The following is a 23,946-nucleotide window of genomic DNA, read 5'->3' on the forward strand; positions in this document are numbered from 1 at the left end:
AAATTTAGGATAGATATGTGTGTTTATAGACATAGAACAATATCTGGAAAAATATCAAAATATTAATGTCATTATTTCTGGGTGGTAGAATTATAGGAGATTTTTATTGTCTTCTTTCAAAAATCTATAGATTCTTCTTTAAAAAAATTTTTTTAATGTTTATTCGTTTTTGAGAGAGAGAGACAGAGAGACAGAGCAAGAGCAGGGGAGGGGCAGTGACAGAGGGAGACACAGAATCCTAAGCAGGCTCCAGGCTCCCAGCCATCAGCACAGAGCCCGACGCAGAGCTCGAACCCATGAACCGTGAGATCATGACCTGAGCCGAAGTAAGACACTTAACAGACTGAGCCACCCCAAAAATCTATAGATTCTAAAAAAAATTCTATAGACTCTATTTTCTGCATTCAATACAGATTATAACTTGTATAATAAAAATCACAGATTTCTTTTCAACATAGATATATGGAAAAGAAAAACCAGCCATAATGCCATCACCCAGAACTGACACAGTTTATGTATCAACATCTTTTCTTTTCAAATTTATAGCAAAAATGAAATCCTACCATGTGTATTATTATTAATTTTCTTGTATTCGTCTTCCTCTCTGTCTTTCCAGCTCCACTCCTATAGCTTCTTTCAGGTTCTCAAGCAAGTCATGCAAATAAAGCCACTCTCCAGGAACTGCCACTCAGTGCAGGCCCTCCCGACACAGGGACCCTATCTGCCAAGGAGGGACATGAAAAGTTGCTAGAGGCGGAATCAGGCACAGTTCCAGCCTGTTCCTAGGAATCTGATTTCCTTTCTTCTTGCCCATTATAGCTCTTTGTAAGAAGGGTAAAAAGAAGCGCCAGGAGAATAATTTTAACACTAGTTCACGTCACTGCAAAATGGGTATCGGTTAGAGATCTGTGCTATTGCCATTTTCTCTTATAACACACTTAATGTACATTTAATGGATGATCAACTTACAGACTTATAGTCTGCAAAGTTCCTCCTCACTTTCTGGTCTGACTTTACTACAAGGATTGTTGTCAACCATTTCGGCAACTGAAAAAAGTCACGGCCGAGTGATTTGACCAGGATCACACACCTAATGTGAGGGTTAAAGTTGGGACAGGAACCCAGCTCTGTTGAACCTCACAGCCTGGATCATTCCATCAGGCCTCTGACCACCTGCACTCTCGGAAGAGGGTTCGTCTGTTGGGCTTCAGAATACATAGGTGGCTACCGAGCACTAGAAATGTGGCTGGTCTGACATGAAACATGTGGTACGTGTAAAACACATGTTGGATTTTGAAGACTTATCATGAAAAAAGAAATGTAAAATATGTGACTAGTGATTTTTATATTACATGTGGGATTGATAATAATTTGGACATGTTAGGTAAAGTAAATTATATTATTAAAATTAATGTCACTTGTTTCGTTTTACTTTTTCTTTTTAACGTGACTACAAGGAAATTTAAAATCACACACGTGGCTCATATTATATCTCTATTGGTCAGCGCTGATCTAAGTGTCATCTCTAGTGTTTTGATGGCGGCTCCCAGGGGGGTATGCCAGGCTCAGAGAGGGGACAGTTTGCCTCTCCTGGGTTGAGGTGCTGTACTAAGTTTATCAAGTGACTGTATCAAGTTTATCAAGGGACTGGTTGGGGTGCTGTACTAAGTCTATCAAGTGACCTAAGACAGCTGAAGGCACCAGGTGCCAGAGATACAAACTGTAGATGGTGCAGAGGTCTAAAGATGTCAGTACAAAATCCCCCCAAACTAACCCTGTGTGACTTTCAAAGACACCCTGAGCTCAGCTGGGTGGCCATGGGGGTCCCAACTCATGGCTGTGTGTGTGGGAGTCTCCATCTCTGGGCCCCAGGTCCCCAAGCAGCATCGTGTTGTGACCTGTTTGGGCTTTGGTTTGTGGGATGGAGTTTCTTCAAGAACCCTAAAACAAGGAGACGATAAGGGCCGTATCCTTTACACAGAGCTGCCACTTTCTGGCACCTGCCTGGAGATCTCTTTTCTGTATGAAATTACATCGGTGAGCCCGGTCCAAATTCCAACTTGGAAACTGACGCTCGCTGTGCCCTCCACCAGCTCTGCCAACATCTCGGAGAGAATGCCTTGTTTATAAACACGCCCTGGCCTCTGTCCTCACGGGGATGTCCTGGCATCCGGGCCCTGGGAACCAGGAGCGCAAGGTGGGAAAACCATGGGGCCAAGGGAAGAGAATGAGCCCGCCATGTGAACCAGGCTCAAAGTGCCCGTGGAGATGCTCAGCTCAGTGTTCAGGCTCTGTGGATGGTCATTGCCTGGAAGCAGGGGGCGGGGGTCTCTGCCATCTGGGGGGCACTAGGAACACCCCCCAAGACGCAAGTTTTCATAGTCAGCCTTCTTGGGCCTACCCCTCTTCATTAAACTTTTTTTTTTTTTAAAGTTTGTTATGCCCACATGTGAAAGTGGGAGCAAGCAGGGGAGGGGCAGAGAGAGAGAGAGAGAGAGAGAGAGAGAGAGAGGGAATCCCAAGCAGGCTCCACACTATCAGTGCAGAGCCTGATGCAGGGCTCGATGTCCACAAACTGTGAGATCATGATCTGAGCCAAAATGAAGAGTCAGATGCTCACCTAACTGAGCCACATAGGCACCCTCATTAAACTGCTTTTAAACCCTCTTCCATTTTCTGCCCGTCCCTTGAGAGGAGGGGGCTTCCTTACATCAGATATCTTTTGGTTTTAGGTTTATCTCTTCCCAAAGTTAGGGAGTACCCTCTGAGATTAGTCATAGAAGTACTACAGACTTCTACTTACATTTGGTGGTTTGGGGATGGGTTTGAGCCTACACGGTGACGTCTGCTCTTTGTGCTTTTTTGTTTTTTTTGTTAAGTTGAGTTGATTGTCAACGTTTAAAAACCAAGAGAGTTCATATTAAGTCCACGTTTCTGGCTTCTCTGGAAAATTGTGAAGATTTGGCAACAAAGGGGCTTCTCTGCAAGGCGACACTTGGCTGGGGTGAATGACGGCTGTCCCTGCAGCCAGGGTGTGGCCCTCTGGTTGTGGCCACAGGCCCTGGGCCTCCCTGAGGGTGTGCAAGCTTTGGGTTCCTGCATCCGTGTTCTCTCCCACCTTCCAGCGTGCCCCCTCCCTCCTTCTCAGCGCTTCTCTCAGCCCCAGCACTTACCCCACGGGCCACCCCCACAGAGCCCCTGGTGGGGGGGGCAGCCAACTGCATCCATCTGGTCCCCTCCTTCTCACCTTCACAGAGTAGGCCAGTGAGATGGTGACGGCCAGAGGGAGCCCCTCGGGCACGGCCACCACCAGCACTGTCACACCGATGATGAAGAACTTGACAAAGTACTGCACGTAGACGGGCGTGCACTCGGGTAACCACGGCTTCTTGTTGACCACGAAGGTGTCCACGGTGAAGTAGAGCACCAGGATGATCACTGTGATGGCTGACATCACCAGTCCTGTAACACGGGTAGGGGAAGACCTGTTCAGGGGCTTTCCTGGGGGTGTGGGCCTGGGAAGTGAGATGTAGACCAAACCCTTGGCCAGAAGGGCTCTGGGGCCAGGCAGACCCTAGCTCACATCTCAGCTCTGCCACTTACTCACTTTGTGGCCTAAGGCAAGTTCTTGATCCTCACAGAGCCTCAGTCTCCTCCTCTGTGCAACGGGGATGCACGTTTATCTCATGTTTTATAAGTATCAAATACGATTAGTGCGCATAAAGTGCGTAGCACGGTGCCTGCCCGACACCTTGCAGGGGCTCAAGAAATGTGTGCCGAGAGACCATGTGAGTAAGTTAGAACTGCCTGCATAGTACTCTCACACAATAATGATGTGCAGTTGGTACCATGTATTTACTCATTCACCCAGACACCTAGTAGTTCCTACTTCAGGAACCAGGGACACAGCAATAGAGAGGACAGAGTCCCTGCCCTTGGGGAGCCGAGACTCCAGAGGGGGAGGCAGACCAGAAACAAGCTCATGAACAAGATAATTCAGATAGGGATAATGCTGTGACGAAAAACTTCAGGATGACAAGACGGAAAGTGACATGGGCAGAAAATGAGAAAACGACCCAAATGTCCATCGACAGACAAGTGGATAAAGAAAACGTGGGGCACACACACAACGGTATGTGACTCAGCCTTAAAAAAGAAGGGAACCTTGCCATTTGCGACAACATGGATGGACCTAGCAGACATCACGCTGAACGAGAGAAGGCAGACACAGAAGGACTTACATGAGGAAAATAAATAGTCAAACTGATGGAAGCAGAGAGTAGAAGGGTGATTGCCAGGGGCTGTGGGGAGGGCGGAAGGGGAGCGTTGTTTTTCAGTGGGTACAGAGTTTCAGTTATGCAACATATATAAGTTCTAGAGCTCTGCTTTACGCTACAGTGCCTACGGTTACCAGTACAGTATTGTGCACTTCAAAATTGGGCAAGAGGATGGGTCTCCTGTTAAGTGTTCTTACCCCCAGAACAGAAAACAGGAAAACTCATGAAAGAACACAAGGACGTTTAGGAGGAGGTGGTGGATAGGCTTCATACCTTGTTTGTGGGGATGGCATCACAGGTGTATGCGTGTGTCCAAACTCATCAAGATGTACATTAAATGTGAGCAATTTAAAAAAAATTTTTTTTTAATGTTTTATTTATTTTTGACAGAGAGAGAGAGAGAGAGACAGAGCATGAGCGGGGGAGGGTCAGAGAGAGAGGGAGACACAGAATCTGAAGCAGGCTCCAGGCTCTGAGCTGTCAGCACAGAGCCCGATGTGGGGCTTGAACTCACAGACTGCGAGATCATGACCTGAGCCGAAGTCAGACACTCAACCGACTAAGCCACCAGGCGCCCCCGTGAGCAATTTTTTGTATATATGTTGTGTCTCAATAAAGCTTAAAAACAAAACATGGGCTGGCATGGGAGTGACTACTTTAGCGACGGCATCCAGGGAAGACTTCCTGGAGGAGGTGATACTTGAGAAGATGGGGAATGATGAGAAGGATCAGGCAGATGGTGTGACCTGCAGGAAGAGTGTTCCAGACAGAGGAAAGAGCAGGGGGCCCTTTTTTGGATGAGGAGACTGTGGCTCAGTGAGGGGAAGTGACTTGTTCAAGGCCACAGGCCAGAGAAGCGCTGCAGAATTAGTAGAGGCAGGTGCCTACCTGCCCGGATCCCCTGGGATCCCCTTGCCACTTGGGTGTGTGCGGCCTCCACCTGCTGTTGGTGCCAGGCAGGTGCCCCTGAGGCTGTGCACACCTGCGGCCGCTGCCAGAGGAAGCTCGCGTTTCGGTGATCACCGTCTCTTTGTCAGGAAGTGCCTGGGAGGGCACCCCACCCCAATGTGATGGCCAATATCCAATGGCTGAGGTGGGGGTCCAACAGCCCAGTCCCCTTGGCATGACTTGGGACAGACCCTGCAGAGGTAGGTAGAGACTGGGATTTCTCCAGAAAGTATCTGGCTTTCCCCCTGGCCCTGTCAAGTCTCTTACCCTTTAGAGGTTTCACCTGAGCACACCCTCACCCCTAAAAATCTTGCTCCTAGCCACGTCAGGCTGTGCTTCAGGGAATTCAGCCCAAGAGAGAAGGAGAGGTGGGGTGTGAACCTAGACTCTGAACTGCATTCTCGGCAAGGCTGAGGAGAAGGAGGGAGATGAGCAAGGGCTCTGAAGGCCATGGGGTTATCCTCCTCCTCCTCCTTCTCCTCATCTCTCTGTTCCCTGCCCCCCAGGGCTGCTGCCTGTTTTTGTGGAGTCTTCTCCAGGCCGAGAATGGAGGAAATCCCTGGGCCCATCGCTCGCCCGCCCCCACCTCCAGCTGTGGAACTTCAGGGCCGGCTCTACCCCCATCTGACAGTCGCAGGGGCGGGAAGCCAAGCTCCCAGCAGCCGGGAGCTATCACCAGGCCCGAATTTAAATATAGACAGTCAAGCCTGTAATTTGCCCCCCTTCTCCACGCAGTGGTGCCTATAATTAGAGCCAAGAGACAGCCAGGTGGGGAGGCCTTGGCGTTTGCTGTGTCCTCATGCGGGCGGAGAGGCCCAGGCCGTGTCAGCCGGGCGGGGCACGCCTTACAGCTGGGCTCAGCTTCCTGGGCCAGAGGGGCCACCACCAGCCATCACCTGGAGCCACCAGCTCAGTTGGGAAGCTGAGCTTGCACTGAGGCTCAGACAAGAGGCTTCTCCCTGGGCTCCTGTCACTGCCCTCAACCTCTCCCATCTTTCCTCTGCCCTGCAGCCGGGGTGGCTAATATAGAGCCCTAATCCATCCCTGCCCTCCCGTACTCCAACCTATTACTTGAGCGTCTATCGTCTCAGGACTCGGGCTGGTTGCTGTGGTAGAAAAGGGTGGGTCTCAGGGCCATCTCATGCAAGCCGCCACTTTGCAGATGAAGCACTTGAGAGCCAGCTTTGGGTCCCACTGTGCACCCCACGTTCCCCCTTGCCCCATCCACTGTGGCTGCACACTTACCTGCCTTGCCTATCTGCACAGCCAGCTTGGTGAGCTTTCCCTGCAGCACAGACTTCTCCTTCTTGTGCATGTTGGCCTTTTTTTTGTCGTCGGCATCGCCGCCCTCGGCACTCTTGAGGGGCTGCATCTCCATGGCGGCTGCCCCGTCCTGCTGTTTGGCTGCAGGGGGCAGAGCACGCACGCACACACACGCACACACACGCACACACACACACAGACATGCACGCACCGAGGTCAGCCTGCTGGGTGGGGATATTGGCACCCACCCTGCCTGCCCAGGGGAGTGTGGTGAGGCATTCATGCACTCCGCTGCCTGGACCCCTGTGTGGCTGGCACAGAAACCCTGCGATGTGGCGTCTGCCTCTTCCAGGTGGAGACTCTGGTCCCAGGGCCAGTGGTTGCCTTGGAGCTGGAATCCAAGTGCAACCAGGGAGTGACACAGTTCCACCTTGGATTCCCAGCAGGAGGAGGCTGGGGTCCCCTCTGGGCCTGAATAAGCCCACAGACCCTTCCCAAATGGCCCCTCACCTTTCCCCACATTCAGACAAGGCAGGTAGGCTTGGACTTCCCCAGTTGGTTCTTGAATATGTTGCTGGGATATTAAATAGTCACCAGACAGAAGGGACATAGGGGGCGTAAAAGATAAAAGAGAGTGTCCCTGTCCGTGGGTGACGAGCCTCCTCCTCCTTCAGTGGTGGACTGACTGGTGGGCCTGGGGACCTATCCCTTAGCCCCTAAGGATCTCAAAGAACCAGGTACAAGTCTTCAGCTAAATGGGCAGCATAGCTCAAAGGCTGGGGAAGAGCTGGCTCACAGGTGTCCCCTGTCCTCACCGGTGACGTCTCCATTTGGCCTGGAAATACATGAATCACAGCTATGCCCCCCAAAGACGTCAGGCACCTGTAGGTGCGGACATGTCTGCGTCTGGCTTGGCTCTCAGAGCCGGTGGGGAGGGGCTGCGGGGACCACAGAAGCCGGTTAATACAAAAGGGTTACCTTTGCTCTGGCTGGCGTCCACATTGCCATCCTGCATTTTACCTACACGACAAAGAATTTTAACAGACAACAGAGAACAGACAACACACGTTGATCATCACGAAGACGCAACAGGGCCACGGACATTCATGTCATAGAAGGAGGAAGCGCCGAGCCGACTCCGTCCCTCCATATAGGGATGCTGGGGACGCCCCGAGACAAGAGCAAACCTGGCCACCACATTGACTGCAGGGTCTGTCTTGATTCTCAGGGGCTTGGAGAGAGAGCTTCGGTGGGAATTATTTTGGCCCTGAGCATCTTACAGATTAAATGACAGCCTTTGAGGGTAAAAGGGACCACAGTAGGCTGGCAGGAATCAGAGGGGTTCTCAGGTCCCCAGTGATTAATTTGGCTGGTGCCTTTTGTGAACTGAGAGGAGGCAAAGGAAATGAGAGAGAGACAGGGAGAGAGAGCGAGAGAGCAAGAGCGAGAGAGAGAGAGAGAGAGAGAGAGAGAGAGACGAGAGAGATTCTAGAAAAGGGAGGAGTTTGGTCAATGTGCTCCTTACTTTCTGGCTTCAGGAGGGATGTACGTAAAGTTCTACTTTCTCCTTTTTCCACCTGGAGGAGTGTGAAGGCACAGCATGGACAACCCCCTGCCCAGCCCTATTGAGGGTAATGCATGCAAAGGCTGGGCAAGGGCTCCCCAGTGGTGGGCTCTGAGGTGCCCTGAGTGAATCCAGGGGGCCCAGTGGGAGTGCCCTGTCTCTCAAGGGGACACTGCTGGCCCCTCCCCTCCACTTAGGTGTGTGCTCTTTATTCTGCAGTTGACCAGCTTGGGCCCCAGTAGACAGGGAAGTTGGGCTGGTGGGTTCCCTGGGGTGCACCCCTGCCCCGGCCCTGCGTGCCAGGGCTGGGGAAAGGGCCGAATCTGGGGCTGCTCATCACCTAATCGGGGCTGCCTGGGAGGCCCCCTCCCCAGTCTTAGCCAGAGGCTTGGGGGCTGGGTTTGCAGCATGGCAGGTACTGGTGGTCACTAGTTGGCAGCTGAGATACCTGCCCTCACTGCTGGCACTGAGGAAAAGGGGTTTCCTCCTGTCCCCTGGGCTTGTCCACTGAGCTCACTCAGAGCTCTGCCCATGCGCCTTGCCACCTCAGGAGGAGTCTCAGTAGGTCAGACACCCTTGGCCATTTGCTGCAAAGGTGATTCTCACAGCTCACGTTCTGTGAGAACCCACCATGTGCCAGGCGCATCTATAACCCCCGTGATTTCATATAATCCTCACCACATCCCTACAAGGGCACTCCTGTAGTGCACCCATTTACGGATGAGAAACTGAGGCTCAGAGAGGCAGATGGCCTGCCCGGGTCCCAGGGGGTAAACGGAGAGCTGGCCCCAAAGTGCGTCTATGTTTCCACCTCCAATTTCAGAGAAAGCAGCAATCCCTCAGCCCCTCTGAGCCCAGAGGAGGGGCATCAAGGCGGCCTTGGTGGGATGGGGCTCCCGAAGCCCCTGTTTTGACACCAATTAGCTGTGCAGCTTTACCTCTCCCAGTCTCAGCTTCCACCTCTGTAAAATGGGATGCAACATTCAGCTCCCAGAGCACCTGATGGTTGCCTTAGTAATAACCACTTGCCCATTTAGCACTTTGAGTTTTGCGAGTGTCATCTCCTGTCAATCTTCCCAATGCCCTGCAGGTGGGATAAGAAGGATTCTCATCAGTCTCATTTTACAGATGAGGAGACTGAGGCCAAAGGAGGTTCAGAGGTAGCCCTCATTTCTGGAACATCCTGATCATAACGCTGCCTCATTGGTTCCATAAAACTGTCATCAGCATCACCATACCATGTTGTAAGTGACTCCGAGGGGAGAAGTGGCTTTCCTGGATCCCAGCCCCCTGCTATCTCTGCAAGGGAAATGCAGGGCTGTTCCCACTGCCTCGCACAGCAAAGGGTCAGTGACCCACCCTGGGGTTGAAAGAGAAGGGCCCTGTCGCTCAATTATAAAGCTCTTTTTGCTGGATTAAAAACAAAACAGGAAAAGCCTTTTTAGAGCAAACAGGAATGGACTACAACAATTATTTTTATTTTCAAAAATAATTTTACTAACTGGGCTAAAGGGCACTGGAGGACTCCTCTTTGATACTTGATTTTAGAAGACACAAAGGGGCCTTTATTTGCATTGCATATTATCAGATGCAACAGCCCATGTGTGTGCCCATTAACCAAGCTAGCAATTTCCTCTTTTATTTCCATAGTGATCACGTGGCTTGAAAAATAATCACCAATGCATATGTTCGAGGAAGGGAGAGGTGTTCTGGGGGTGCTTTGGTGCAGATGGCCTGGTTTCGCAGAAGCAAGGGACTTGCTTCTCCTCAGCCAAACTGGTGCTTGACTATCCCGGGAACTATGGTGGGGCAGCTAGGTCTGGCTCCACACACAACCTGGAGGGTGGGCTGTGTTTCAGGGGAGCTGGGATGGGGACCTGGGGTGGAGACTTGGAGGCCTTTCTGCATCAGATGCCAGATGCAGCTTTGACAACTAGGTCTGTTCTCTTCATGCATTGCCAGGGACATGGGTGTGAAAAACACATGTGTGGAGGGTTCACGGGAAGACGGCCTGATAAACAAGCTTTGGGGAGACTGACCACTAACTAGGTGAACTGGGGGATGTCCCCTCTCGCCTGTGCCTCCGTTTCTTCCTCTGTGAAATGTGACCATTTGAACCAAGATGACGCTCATGAAAAGCACCACAAAGTGTCCTGTAAATGTCTGGGGTCCAGAGTGATTATTTACTAATTATGATTATAAGTGATATATTAAATAGTGATATATTAATAAATGTTAAAGAAATAATAAAATAACAATAACAAGCGTAATGCCTCCAAGATTAATGGAATACACCCACTTTCAGTTGGGAGGGGGATGGGGGGGTGGAGTCAGGGGGATTACTGCCAGCTGGGTGTGTTTTCCATGTCCAAATCATCCTGACTTGGCTCAGAGGAGGGAGGGAAAGGAACAGTTAATTCTCTCATTGACCAAGGCTCAGCCTAGTGCTTCTCAACCTTTAATGCACACTGGCCTAGAGCCTGGAGAGCTTATTAGAACGCAGATTCTCATTCAGTGGGTCTGGGGTGGGGCCTGAGATTCTGCATTTCTAATAGGCTCCTAGGAGATGTCCAGGCTTCAGGTCCTCTGACCACATTTTGAGTAGCAACGGCGTAGAGTACTATTTCCCAAAGTATATTATGGAGCCACACCAATCTCATAAGATTCAGCCAGGAAAAGTCCTGCAGCCAAATCAGCCCGGGAAGCCCTCCATGGCTAACTTTCCACTATATGCCAGCCTATTCAAGGTTCTGAGAAGTCCTGCAGTGAGGAAGAGACCAATTCTGTCCCACGGTTCTTAACCATCTTTGACCACAGGATCCTTTTTTTGGAGATAGGACCGATAACTATCCCTATGAAGTTTATAAGACATACTCCTTCAGGAAATCCTGGATTAGGAAGAGGAGCACACACTTTAGAGCCTGCAGGCCTGGGTTCAAATGCCAGCCCTGCCGCTCTCTAGTTCTGTGACCTTGGGCTAGTGTCTTGATCTCCCTGAGCCTCAGTCTCCCCATCTTTAAAGTGGGGACAATAAACTCTGTATCATAGGGTTATCATGAGGACCAAATGAGGCCACGAGCATGAAATGTTTGCAAAGTGCCTGGTTTACAGTGGGTGGTCAAGTTCCCCATCTTTCCTGTAATTTTCCTCAGGATACTTGCGAGTTTCTGCTACAGTTTGGAAGTGAAGCTGCCTTTTTTTGGGACCGACCAGACTGGATGTAGTCTATATGTTCAACGAGCCCAGGAGGCTCACTGCTCTGGGGGAAGCAGAATACCACCTCCCGTTTCCTTCTCCCCCCCGCCCCCCCCCCCCGGGTTTGCCTATATCGGTTCTCCCTGTCACCCCTCGCCACTCCTCCATGACGCATGACACCTCCCACACCCCAAGCTGTTCTCCTTTCTCCTCCTATGCTTGAAATAGACCTACACCCGAATTAGCCCTTCTTGGCAAGGCGCGGCTCGCCGAAGTGTCTTGCTTGGCCCCTGACATCCACTAGGTGCTTCCATCATTGGTCATTTTGAATGCAGGTGGCTCAGCCAGAGGTCTGCGGCAGGGGATGGGAGTATGAGGTAGGATAGGGTCTCCATGTCGTCCAGGAGTGGTGAGGAGTAAATGATATAATGAATGAGAAACCCACAGCCCAGTGCCTCGTACACAGTGATGCTGTAAGACTTTTCCTTTCCCTTCGATTCTCTCGGGCAACAGTTTTATGATCAAGCCCTACAGCTCTTAGTCTGGGTGACTATCATGCTACCTAATTTGGGGACAGGGGAGCTTTCTGAGCAAACGGAAGCCTCTTCACTCTGAAGATGGGAGGGTATAGAAATAAGAAACCCTCTAAAGGCTTGGAGGCCAGTGAATACAATTCCTTCATGCCTGTGGGTAACGAGGTTAAAATGCAGACCCCATGTACAGTGGCAGCCCCCCCCCACCACCCCTCACCCCCGAGGGGCCCATAAGAATGCAGAGACTCAGGACAAATGCTCCAGCACAGGCAACAGCAGGAAACACCAGTCCACGTCCGAGGGACAGAACCAGGCCCGAGCCCAAGCGAGCCCCCTGCCCGTTCACTCCGTGAAAGAGAAGAGGAAGAAATGTTTATCTGTGGCTCAGCCATGCTATGGGGTGGGGCCAAGGGGCTGAACCCCGGCCTGGGTCCCCCCTGCCTCGAGGGAATTTTCGAGCCAAGGACTGGAGACTTCACTAGGGACCCAGATGCCAGCTTCAGCCCAGGTCCTGACCCCAGGCCTTCTTCCCCAAGCTGGGGCCAGGAATGTACTTAGGAGAGGGCCACGCCGGGTGGGATGCTGCTTCTTGGGAGTCAAATCTGAAGCCAACGTTATGTCCCTCTTCTGGGCTCCACTGGGGGTTGAGGGCCCACCAGGAGCCAGTGCCATTTTGGCAGCCGCAAGTGGGTGCGGAGCGGATTCCCCGGTGGTGGCTTCTCTCTTAAGCGCCTGCCCCACGTGAGAGGACGATTGTCCCAGAGCTGCCCATGCACATCCAAGATCTGTGCGGTCCAGAACAGGGAGAGGCAAGCCCAGAGTTGGGGGTGGGGGAGAGAGACGCCCATCCAACCGAGACCGAGCGCTCGCCATCGAAGACGTACCATTGACTAGGCTGGTATTTGCACTATCTACAGCATTTGAGCCTGCTGCACCATCGGCCGCTGTGGGGGTGGGAGGGATGGAAAATGCAGTGTGTCACAATGGAGAAAAGCAACAATGCAGAACAGCAACAACAATAAAGACATGAACCAACTTGCGGGAGGTAACATGACTATATTCTTTAAAAAAAAAAAAATCTCCGTTGGAAATCAAGAAACTCAAATTTGGGGGCGGGGGTGAAATGTTCCCATAGAGATGCCGTAAAAATCAGGGTAAAAAACTCAGACATGGAGGGTCTTTGAAATAAAACATGGCAGATGATCAATGTGGTTGGGTAGGATGCACCCCTTGGCCATGCCAATCGGGCAAGTCCCCGTCACAGGAGCTTCTATGAGAGGGCATCTGGCTGCCCGTCAGGGCCAGAGGGACCCATGGCCAGGAGTCATTTCCAAACCTTCAGTAATGGGTGCAGTGTGGGCATTCTGATTGGGTATCTGCTATGACTGCCATCACTGCGTCCCAGTGGAACATGGAACAGCCGTGGTGGTGACTCAGGATTCAAGCCCTTGACTCAGGCTACTGCCTGCGGCCACCTCCTCCTTCCTAACCAGCACTCAAAAGATCGCCTTGGTTACCCCCCCTACGAGATGCCCCATCATTTAATAGGTGATACCAAGCATGTCACACGTTGTGCCTGAGACAGAGAAAGTACTAGCAAGTTTCCCTTAGTTTAGAAATTACAAATGACATGAGATGCTCAAATCCACTCTGGTTGTTCTTTCTAGGCGTGGGGAAATGGGTTGAGTGGGCAGGAGAGGGAAGTGACACTAGTGGGCGGGGGGCACATGCTGAGTGGTGAGGGGAGCTGGGACAGGCTCTGTGGGGTGTGCACAGGAGAGCAGGGCTGTGGGGTCACAGGGTGGTGAGCGGGGCACTACATGCCAGTGTGTGGGGCTGCGGGCCCTGTGGTGGCGCCATGTGCATGGGCTGGCGGGGTGAGGGTCCGGAAGGGCAAACGGGCAGAGTGAGGCGCCGGTTCCTGCCGTGAGGCTGGCATCGCGTGGGGGCACAGTGGAGGGTCTGGTGGGTCAGGGAGCCTCCTCCAGCTGTGTGCTGGTGGCTTGGGGCCAGGGCTCAGTGCTCGAAGGCTGCTGCTATTTCTAAAAGCCCCATCTACCCTGAGGGGTGTCTTACTGTACCTGGTAGCTGAAGGCCATCCCCCTTCTTCACACCTGTGTGATGATTTTTGAGACACGTTAATGAAGGAGAAGCACATCCAGCCTCATCTGTGCGCACGCGCGCACACACACACCCACACGCACCCACACACACACCCGGCTGCACGCCTGTGCTCATCCTGAAATGGGGGCCCGGGGTTGGCAGGCTCTAAGCAATGACCCTGGTGGAGGTGATGAAATGGGAATGCAGAGGGGGCCCAGCCCTGGCCGTGCTGCTCACAGGGGCTTGAGAGGTGGGGCTGCCCTGTATATTCCTCTGCCCTGTCCTCCCACACCCCACTTCTTCCTTCTACACTGACACCCCCATCTCACTGGGCCATAGGTGTGTGTTCAGTAAAGGGCTCTGACCTGTGCTTCCGGGCGGGAGAGGCCCATCTTCCTACTGAAATCTTTGAGAACACTGGTCTGGCCTGTGGGAGCTTCTGGGTGCTTCTGCCCCTCACCCAGGACCCAGGGAGGCCAAGAAAAGGGGCAAAGCCTGTGTCATCCTGCCATACCCCGCCCACTGCCTATATCTGCCCCACCGTCTGCACCCTGGGGCCAGAGCTGGCCACAGCTTCTACGTCACTGTGAGAACACTGTCCTGACACCCTCTGGGGCTCTTGACAAGGACTGTGTCCTCAGCTTCAACCTCAGCTGTCTCCTGAGACAGGTTCTCTCCCACCTCTGGATTTCTCAGATCACAGCTTAGCTCCACTATTCATGTTGCTGGGGCTGCCATAATCTTAGGGAGACCCTTCTAGAAAATATAAGGTATTACCCTTAGGAACAAGCAACCTTTGGTTGTGACCCAGGCTCTGGGCCTGGTCGGCCATGGAGAGCTGGAGGTAGCAGGCCTGTCCCTAAAATTCAAGGAGAGCATTCTTATCTTCTTCCCCTGGACCCCAGATGGTGTGGGTGTTGTGGACCCTCCTCTGGAGCTTGGGGAAGGAGATAGGACAAAAGACTGAAGATGTGAGAGGGGTCTGTTCCTGAGACTGACTTTAGGTGTTGGGTAAGGAGCTGGCTGTGCAAGGGCCAGAGGCCTGGGCCTTTGGATTTGGGCCTGGGCTTCTAGGGTCTTCCGTGCATCCCTCCCTCTGCTCTGAGAGGCACTTGTAGCCAGGCTACCGGCTCGCTGCACCGAGGGGGAGCCCAGGGAGTAGGAATCTTGTTTCCAAAGTGGCAGAGGAGCTAGAACCCAGGCAAGGTGCCAGCTCTGGGGGGATAGGGGAGGAAACCATGAGTTTGGCCACATTCCCCAGAATCTCTTCTGCCCACATCTGGGCTGAGTCAGTGCTGGGTGGGTTTGCAGCCCTGCTCTGTGGAGTTGAGACTAATGGCAGGAGTGAGTGCAGGTGGGGCTTTCGACTCCGTATCAGGGCTGATGATGGGACCAGGTCACGCTCAAGGCTGGAGACTCAACAAAGTGTTCAGTGCCCTGGGCCTGGCCTGACGGGAGGGTACTCCATGACATGACCAGACAGACAGAGACTGGGACAAGACCCTGGAGATGGAACAGACAGAACCCTCCTGGCCCAAGCAGGGCCTCAAGGATGCAGGAGACAGCTGTTGGCACAGGGCATGGACATAAAAGTCACTCAATAACTATTTTGTTGAGTGAATGAATAAACGACAAAAAAAAAAAAAAAAAAAAAAAAAAGTGACCTGAAGAGCTCCTCTCCTGGTCTGTGAGGGGGTTGCGCTTACCTTTCTTGTCTTTCTTCTCTTCCTCCTCACCGCCAGCCCCCAGCAGGGTAAAGATGATGCCAGTCTGAGAATTCACACCCACTGCGGTCACTACCATCCGTCCAGAGCCCTCCATCACGTGGGTCCCTGGGGAGGGGGACGAAAGCCAAGTTACCGTTGCATGGGCCCAAGCCCCCTCCCCAGAGGAGTGGAAGGAACTGGGTCCCAGAAAGCTCCTGGCTCTGTCTGCCAAGGTCCTGGGGTGCCGCCCATGATTAGGGTTCAAACTATGCCCTTGGGACAGAGCTGTCACGGGCCTGGGACTCAAACCCTGCTACGTCTACCACCTACTACCTTCTCTTAGAGAGCCACCTCCCCACTCTGTCCTAGACAGGACTAGACAGGACTGCTTAAAATGGGGTCCACTCCCTCCCAAAGATCTGGGAAAGAACTCAGGGCTCTGTGAACTTGCATGAGAAGACAATGACATCTTGGTGTTCACAACCGTCTAACTGAAAGTTAGCATTTTCACCATGACATAGGCTACCGACCCCAGGAGTGTTAGTCGCCCGCGACGCCGTTACATGTATTACAAATATGACAGGTTCTTTGTCATGCGACTTTATAGCTGTTGCAGTCATTCATGCTCATCCTGATTTTACAAGGAAGGCAGCTATCAGACTGACCGCTGGATCTTGTCATTAGTGTGCTGACAAAGAAGCACATACGTTACTCTATCACACACATTTTTTTATTATTTTAATTATTTCAATATCATCGGCTTCCTTTGTGATCCAATGTATTTTATTTTATGCATTTTAAAGCTTTATTCCGACTAGGGGTGGCATCTCTGAGGACACCAGACTTCCCCAGGCTCCTTGGTGAAAGAAAGGTTAAGAACCCCTTTTGTAGAATTTTAAGATTTCCAAACTGGACTTTAAAATTTTTTTTAAAGTTTCTTTGTTTATTTTTGAGAGGGGGGGGCAGAGAGAGAGAGGAAGAGAGAGCGTCCCCAAAAGGCTCCGTGCAGGGCTTGATTTCACGAACCGTGAGATCCTGACTTGAGCCGAAATCAAGAGTCAGACACTTAACTGACTGAGCCACCCAGGTGCCCCTCAAACTGGTTTAAAGGGCCCTGGAATTCTTTTGAGGGGCAGGAGGGCTGGCTGTGGGGGGTGAGGGAGGCCTCTGGTCAGAGTGGCTCCACTTTTATTCATCTTTGGGGTTTCTGTGTCAGCTGCGCTTTGCACAGGCCCCTCCACCGTGCAGGATCAGAGGGCAGCCTGTCCAAGGTTCATTCGGGGGACTCTGTACCAGAGTGAGGATTAAATGCAAAGGTAAATCTGCTGAAAAGTGTGCTATATACATACAATGGAGTATTATTTGGCCTTAAAAGGGAAGGAAATTCTGATACAGGCATGAGCCTTGAGGACATTATGCTCAGTGAAATACACCAGTCACAGAAGGACGTCTATGGTGGATTCCAGTACAGCAGCTCCATAGAGCACTCAAATTCACAGAGGCAGAGACAGTGGAATTGTGGTTGCCAGGGGCTAGAGTGGGGAACTTATGGTGGGGGCGGTGTTCCCATTCAATGGCTCTAGAGGTTCAGTTTTGCAATATGAAGAGGTCTGGAGATGGATGGTGGTAATGGGTGCACAACAGTGTGAATGGATGTAATGCCACTGACCTGTATACTTGAGAGGGGTTAAAATGGTAAATTTCACGTCATGTGTATTTTGCCATGATAGAAAAATTGGGGGAAAAAAACCAAACAAACCCACTGAAGCTGGCTGTGACCTCACTGGGGAAACAAGGGGAGTCCAGGGAGGGCAGCTGGGACCCAGCCTGGGGAGGGGATGGCCACTACGGCAGCCTGGTTCTGACACAGGAGATACAGTGAAGCCAGCCCTCTATCCTCAGGCTGGTGCTGGGGACACATCACTGTGTCCCAGGAGCTTTCACAGACAGACAGGTCACTCACAGAAAGAGTTAACCTGCATGGCCTGTGTGGGGTCACATGCAGAAGGCTCCAAGGAACACATGAGGAGGCACCTTCCGTCCTGCCAGTGGTCCCTCTATTTAGTAAAGAACCTAGGTAAGTGAAGTTTGGACTTTTGGGCACCTGTATTTTTTTTAAATATAAATCCTTACTACCCAGGGTAGAAAGCTCTCTTCAATGCAGCATGTATTTCCTTCTCCGACAGAGAGGTGAGCGTCCCAGCCTGGCTGGAGCATTTCAGGCCATCCACAGGCCGCACAGTAAGAACCAGACAGGGGCTGAGCCCAATGGCCACAGACACCGACCCAGATGCTAAAAGGCCCTGATGAATTGCTTCTTGAACTCAGTTCTGCATTTTAGACTTTTTCCTTCTTTTTCTTCCAGACTGCTGGCCACTTCTCCCTGTTTTCGGGGTGACTTGTCTCTAGCAGCTTTCTGTTTTCTGGTTTGCTTTAGACCTGAAGGTTAGGTCAGCAAACTCAAGAAACATCTACCTTACAACATTTTCCTCAAGAAAGGAATCTATTTTCACCTTTCAAAAGGTTTCACCCACTCCTTCTTTTCTGTTCTAGGACCTGAGCGATATCCTGAGATTGTGTGTGTGCATGTGCTGGTGTGCATGTGTGTGCACCCATGTGTATATAGGCGTATGTGTGCGCATGTGTGTATATGTGTGTTCTAGCCTCTGGCCCTCTAAGATCTCATGATCTCAAAGTGCTTTACAGGCAGACAGATGGACACTCTCCAGTGAGTTTCTTCATGGTGGGTAAAGGTCAGTCTGTCTGACCGTGCATGGGTGAACCAAGGCATGAAGGCTCCCAGAAGGGGCATGCCGCCTGGTGAGGTGTAGCAGAACCCACATGGTCAGCTGGCTCCTTGTTCATTCTAAGGGCAGAAGGACAACACTCTTTCATCTCTGGGCAGGGCACAGTGGGGACCACAGGATGAGCTCAGACACTGACTAGAGGCCAAGCAGCCCAGGCCGACTCTGGAGCCCATCTACTTGCCCAAGAGGCACTAACTGGGAACACCAGGGCCCACTGACAGGACCCTGGTAATTACAGTAACTTGCTGACAAGATTTCTTGCGTACTGGCTCAGCTTGTGTGGGGTGGGCGGGGGACAGTTTGACAGCAGCAATATTAGACAGATGAGGAGCCTGGGGCCTGGAGAGGTCATGTGGGGGGTGGGGTCACCAGATTCTTCAAGGTGAGGAGTACAGTGCACTGATTCAGAGCACAGATGGCAGGGGCAGTGGCCAGTGCTGACCTCTGTAGGACACCTACCGTGGGCCGGGCATTGAGTCAAACCTTTCACACACCATTATCTCATTAGAGTTCACACCCGCCCTCAGTTTACAGAGGAGGAAACTGAGGCTAAGGGAGAAGTGGCTTGCCCAGAGTCACTGGCTGGTGGGGGCAGAGCTGGGATTTGAACTCTCCCCTCTCTCTTGAGCCTATCCTCTCTGTCACCTACCAGTGCCCACCCCAGGAAGCCAGGCCCTCACACCCTCGTCTCAAATGTATTCTGAGGAAGTTTCTCTGCCTCGTTGGTAATGAGGATGCCGCTCCCCACCTCCCCAGCCCTAAGCAGGATGGAAAAACACATAGGGGGCCAATTTCCACCCAAGATAATCAGACCCCAAATCACCTTTTAATCTAATCACTCCCATCACAGTAGGGAGCTGGTAGCTGTGCCTCAGGAGGTAGGGAGGAGGGAGGAGGAAGCCAAGGGGGCACCACACAGGACACAGGATATGGGGACACGGGGTGAAGGCGCAGCACATGCCTGCTCAGCCTCAGATGAGCCTCAGGGTGGGCCTCCAGGCCTCAGCATTAGATGGGCCAAGAGTGCTGGGGGGCATCAGCCGCCCCTGCCCTGGTCCTCCCTCCCCCTGTGCCCCAGCGGTCCCCCCCGCCACGGCTCTAACCACTGTCTCCCAGCCCAGACACCCCTGACATCATCTCCAAAATCCAAATACCTCTCAGCAGGCTTTGGATGAGACCCCAGCCTGCTCCACACCCTTGACCTCCGATTCTGCCCTGTGGCCTCTGCCCTGCGAGCGGGCAGCTGACTGGAAATTTGTGTTCAGCCTCCCACCTTTGCTCACCCAGTTACCACCCCCCAAGTGGCATTCTCCCTCCTCTGGTCCAAAACCTCCTCCTCTTGGCTTGGGACAAATGTCCCTCTTAGGTGGCCTTCCCTGATCCCCACAAGGGGACTTTTTCTCTCTCCTCTGGATTGCCCCACCCCCTGCAGTTTCCCCTGGGGATGTTTCCAGGCCTGGCTCCCCCATAGGCTGCGAACTACTTGCTGTAGGTTCGGACTGTGAGTCTCCTCTTAGCAGATCCCAGCTCATAGTTGGAAACTCCAGCCCCTTTTTACTGCTGTCTCCTTGCTGTGCATTTTCTGTGGTGGGTACGTGTTACATTTATGGAAAATCTCCACACCCTTCGTACACTGTCCTTATGGTTTTGCAAAGGGTCAGATTTATCCCTGCCTAGCACTCATCCCCACGCCGCACTGGGCCGTCCATCTCCCCTCCCAGGGGCTGGCTGCACCCTCCTCCTAGAGGAGGAGTTGAATGGACCAGGTCACCCCCTTCAGCTATCACACCCCAGCCCCAGATTACCCCACAAAGGGCAATGTTTAACCCCAAGGGCCGCAGCTGTGGTGGAGCCACGGGCATATGGGTCAAGGTTGACCAAATCTTCCACAGGAAAACGGCAGGGTCTCTGGGGAGAGGTGGAGGTGAGAACCCTTCAGGTTTGGGGGTCCCGGCAGAGCCTTGCACCAGGACCTCACTGTCTGTGGTCCTCTGCCATCATCTTGCAGCCTCCACCTCCTGTAGGTCTCACAGAGCCCCTTGGAATACACAAACATGGGGGGTGGGTAAACTGAGAGAGCCGTGAGCTGAGGGGAGGGTGGGACCTGGGAACTGGTCTGGTGTCTACTTCTGATTTCCTGTGTGACCTGAGGCCAGCCCTCTCCCCTCTGGGCCTCGGTCTGTCCTTTGTAAAATGGGTGGTCTATGTTAGGTCATCACCTCCGAGTGATGAAGTCTGGGCACCCAGGGTCCCAGAGAGACAAGGGCCACTCCTGGGTGGCGTAGGGCAGCCTCCATTAAAAGGCTGTTATCTTGGGAGTTGGGATCTTGGTTTGGATGGGCCAGTAGAGGCTCGTGCAGACAGACCGACTACGTGTGACACTTTCTGTGCACACCATGCTCATTTACTTGATGGACAGATGTGGTACAACGCCAGCAGGGCCCAAAGGGAGGTCCCTGCCCTCCAGGAGCTCACAGTCCAGCTGGGGTGAGGGGAGCAGACAGGAACACAGATCAATAACGACGCAAGACAAGAGAGACCTAGGGCCTGGTGGGCTGGCAGGGGGCGGGGGCGGGCACAGCCCAGGCAAAGATGGAGAGGTGGGATAGCACGATAGCCGCTCAGGGTCGTGAGAGGAGGAGCAAGAGAGAAGCTGGACGGTGTAATGGCCTGAGTGGAGAGAGGGCTGCAGAGCTGGGTCTCTGCTGGGTGTTCAAGGGGGGAGCCGCTGGAAGCATTTCCAGGGCAGGGAGGGAGACAATTAGTATTTAGTGAGCAGTCCCTTGTGCAAATACTGTCTGAGCTGCTTTTTCCACTTGGCTGTCATAATCACCCTGTGAGCGACCATCATCACCCCATTTCTACAGACAGGGAAGCAGCCTGGAGAGGTCATCCCCGCATTCAGCCTAGGGGGAGAGGGCCAGGGTGGACTGAGGGTGTCATGCCAGTTCTTTCCACCTCGCTGGGAAGGCCTGTAGTGAAGTGGGAGGCAGGAGAATGGAGGGGAAACCGTGTCAGCCACCCAGCGGCCGTCTGTCCACGACAGAAGGAGCTCAGGCCCAGGGAATGCTGGGTGTTCCACCAACCAGATGGCCTGTCCCGTCCCACCTGAACCTTTATCTCCTCCCCACACAGGCAGCAGAGGGTGGGCCAGAACATTCCCAACTGCTGGCTCAAAGGCCATCTCTGCTTCAGACTGGCTCTGGGCAGCAGGAGATGGCCCCCACTGTGCCTCGTCCAGATGTCAGCTGTCTCGGTCCCGAAGCCTTATGTAATGGCAAGTGGGGTGCACTGAGCCTCTGGTGGCAGAGCTGGAGGGGCCTAGTTGTACAGAGTGGGGCTTCTGCGCCCAGAGAGGGCAAATGACTGACTGAGGTTGCACGGTGTACCTCATGGGTACATGAGGGCATGGGTACATGAGGTACATGGGTACATGGGGCACAGCTGGGGGCTCAAACCTAGGGCTCCTCGCTCTTCTGGCTCTGACTTCCCAGGCCTCTTTCTGGACAGGAGAGGAGAGAGGTCTTACCTCCTAAAAGGTCTCTTTCTGGGGGTAGAGATATGAAGAAAGGATAAAGGCCATTTCTGGCCTTTCTGGGAATTATCATCTGCCTCCAGGCACAGGCTCCGAGCAAAGCCAATGCGGTTCCCAGCCCAGGAGCAGTTCCTTCATCATTATTGTTATCAACGCAGTTAATAACAGTAATAACACATGCCTGCAGAGCACTAGACAGTTTGCAAAGCATTTCAGCGCCCACAAGACTGTCCTCCTCACAACAGCCCTGTGAGGTAGGTTTTGGTGCAAGTACAACCCCAAGCCCCTCCCCTCCCCATGGCCTCTCTGGCTCAGCGAGGTGGAGTGGTGGCCCAGGGTCACACAGCTGTGAGCGGTGGAGCCGGGACTTGAACCCGTGCTCTATCCACTACACCCCGCTGCCTCTCATGGAGAAGAGGCAGGGTAGTGTAATGGAGAGAGCGCGGGCCGAGCAGCAGACTGGGACTTCCTGCAGTCACGGTGTCGTCCTAGGCTCCCTGGAGGCGGCGGCAATGGCGGCAGGTCTGGCTCTCCGTGCCTGGCCTTCTGCTTGGCAGGCAGGGTGGGGCAGCAGGCCTGAGAAGGTCTGCCGATGTCCTGGGCAACTTCGTGCTGTTAACGCTCTGGCTCCAGGGGTGGTGGAGGTGGGTGGGGGGTCGTGCAGGGGGCTGAGCCAATGGGCCTGGCTGGAGCTGGGCCCTGCTGCTTTTGGGGACACCCCCCCTGCCCCGGCCCCCTGGCTCCTGCCCCTTTCCCGGCCACATAGATGGCGCCTGGTCGCTGGTTTCCCAATGGAATTTACGATAGACATCTCAAACAGGCCTTGCTGCTGGGTCATAAAGTCACAGTGTCCTCAGAGGTGGGCTTGTGCATAGAGGCTACGGGAAGAGCTTGGGGCTAGGAGGCTGGAGGGCTGGGGTCTCGTTCTGGCCCTGCCTTCTGTGGCGCTTTACACTCCTGCTCTGGGCCTCAGTTTCCCCAGGTGTAAATCCAGACGAGACCACAGTTCTCTAGGGATCAGCGAATCTCCAGGAAGGCTGCCGAATCACAAGTCTAGGTATTTATTTCTCATTTATTTCGCTGCTTCCAAGGGGCTCTCACAGGGATTCATGACCTGGGGGCATGAGAGACCACGGGGTTCCATGAACGGAAGCTGTTGTGTCAAAGGAGGCGGAAGGGGCTGGACATCTAGACGCCTCACAGGGCCTACACTGGGTCCCAGCCAGGAGGATGCCGTGGGGACCGTTGATGGACACGAATACGTACAGAATATTAGTTAATGGTATTACATCAATGTTGGGTTTCCTGAATTGCTAGCTGTGCTGTGGTTATGTGTGAAAATATCCTTTCCTTAGGAGAGACACATGAAGTGGGGTGCCTGTGTGGCTCAGTCGGTTGAGCGTCCGACTTCAGCTAGGTCATGACCTCACAGTTCATGGGTTCGAGCCCCGCGTCGGGCTCTGTGCCGACAGCTCAGAGCCTGGAGCCCGCTTTGGATTCTGTGTCTCCCTCTCTCTCTGCCCCCCTCCTATTTGCACTCTGTCTCTCTCTGTCTCTCAAAAATAAATAAATGGTAAAAATTAAAAAAAGGAGATACACATAAAGTGTGAAGGGGCCAAAGGGCCATCACGACCACAAGACAGGATGAGCCTCCTGAGAACAAATGGGGCAAAAATGGTAACATCAGCTGAATCAGAAGGAAGGGCGTTCAGGTGTTCTTTGTACCAGTATTGCCACTTTCCTGAAAGTTGGAAATTATCTTAAAGTACAAAACTAAAACAAAAAAAACAACAACAACAAAAAAAAAGGCCCAGGTCAGAGTTTTTACTCCAGGGCTCACCCATATGTTGCTTGATCACACACACAGGCTTTTAAAAAATGGGAATTTCTTGCCAACAGTTGAACACTGTGAGATCATACACGAAAGCTGGATTTCTGGTTCCCCTTGTACAGAGGATGCTGCAGCCACACTGGGGCCAGGGTGCTTCTGCAGGCAGCAGCCAGAAGTAGTCATG

At 52.8% G+C, this 23,946-nt stretch overlaps 1 protein-coding gene across 3 annotated transcripts in view; it reads right to left on the reverse strand.

Moving 5' to 3' along the window:
* Window positions 1–23,946, reverse strand: part of ATP2B2 (ATPase plasma membrane Ca2+ transporting 2) — a 116,822-nt gene that overhangs the window by 41,777 nt on the left and 51,099 nt on the right. The window contains exons 5-10 of one of the 3 annotated variants that reach the window (XM_042910832.1): window positions 15,590–15,715; window positions 13,862–13,894; window positions 12,665–12,724; window positions 7,467–7,508; window positions 6,471–6,629; window positions 3,248–3,462 (exon numbers count right to left, since the gene is read on the reverse strand). In XM_042910832.1, the coding sequence (XP_042766766.1) occupies window positions 3,248–3,462; window positions 6,471–6,629; window positions 7,467–7,508; window positions 12,665–12,724; window positions 13,862–13,894; window positions 15,590–15,715 (635 nt within the window). The remainder of the gene's footprint in view (window positions 1–3,247; window positions 3,463–6,470; window positions 6,630–7,466; window positions 7,509–12,664; window positions 12,725–13,861; window positions 13,895–15,589; window positions 15,716–23,946) is intronic. The other 2 variants (XM_042910839.1, XM_042910843.1) reach the window with 2 other exon arrangements.

Source organism: Panthera leo, chromosome A2, assembly GCF_018350215.1.
Source record: "Panthera leo isolate Ple1 chromosome A2, P.leo_Ple1_pat1.1, whole genome shotgun sequence".
NCBI lineage: Eukaryota > Metazoa > Chordata > Mammalia > Carnivora > Felidae > Panthera > Panthera leo.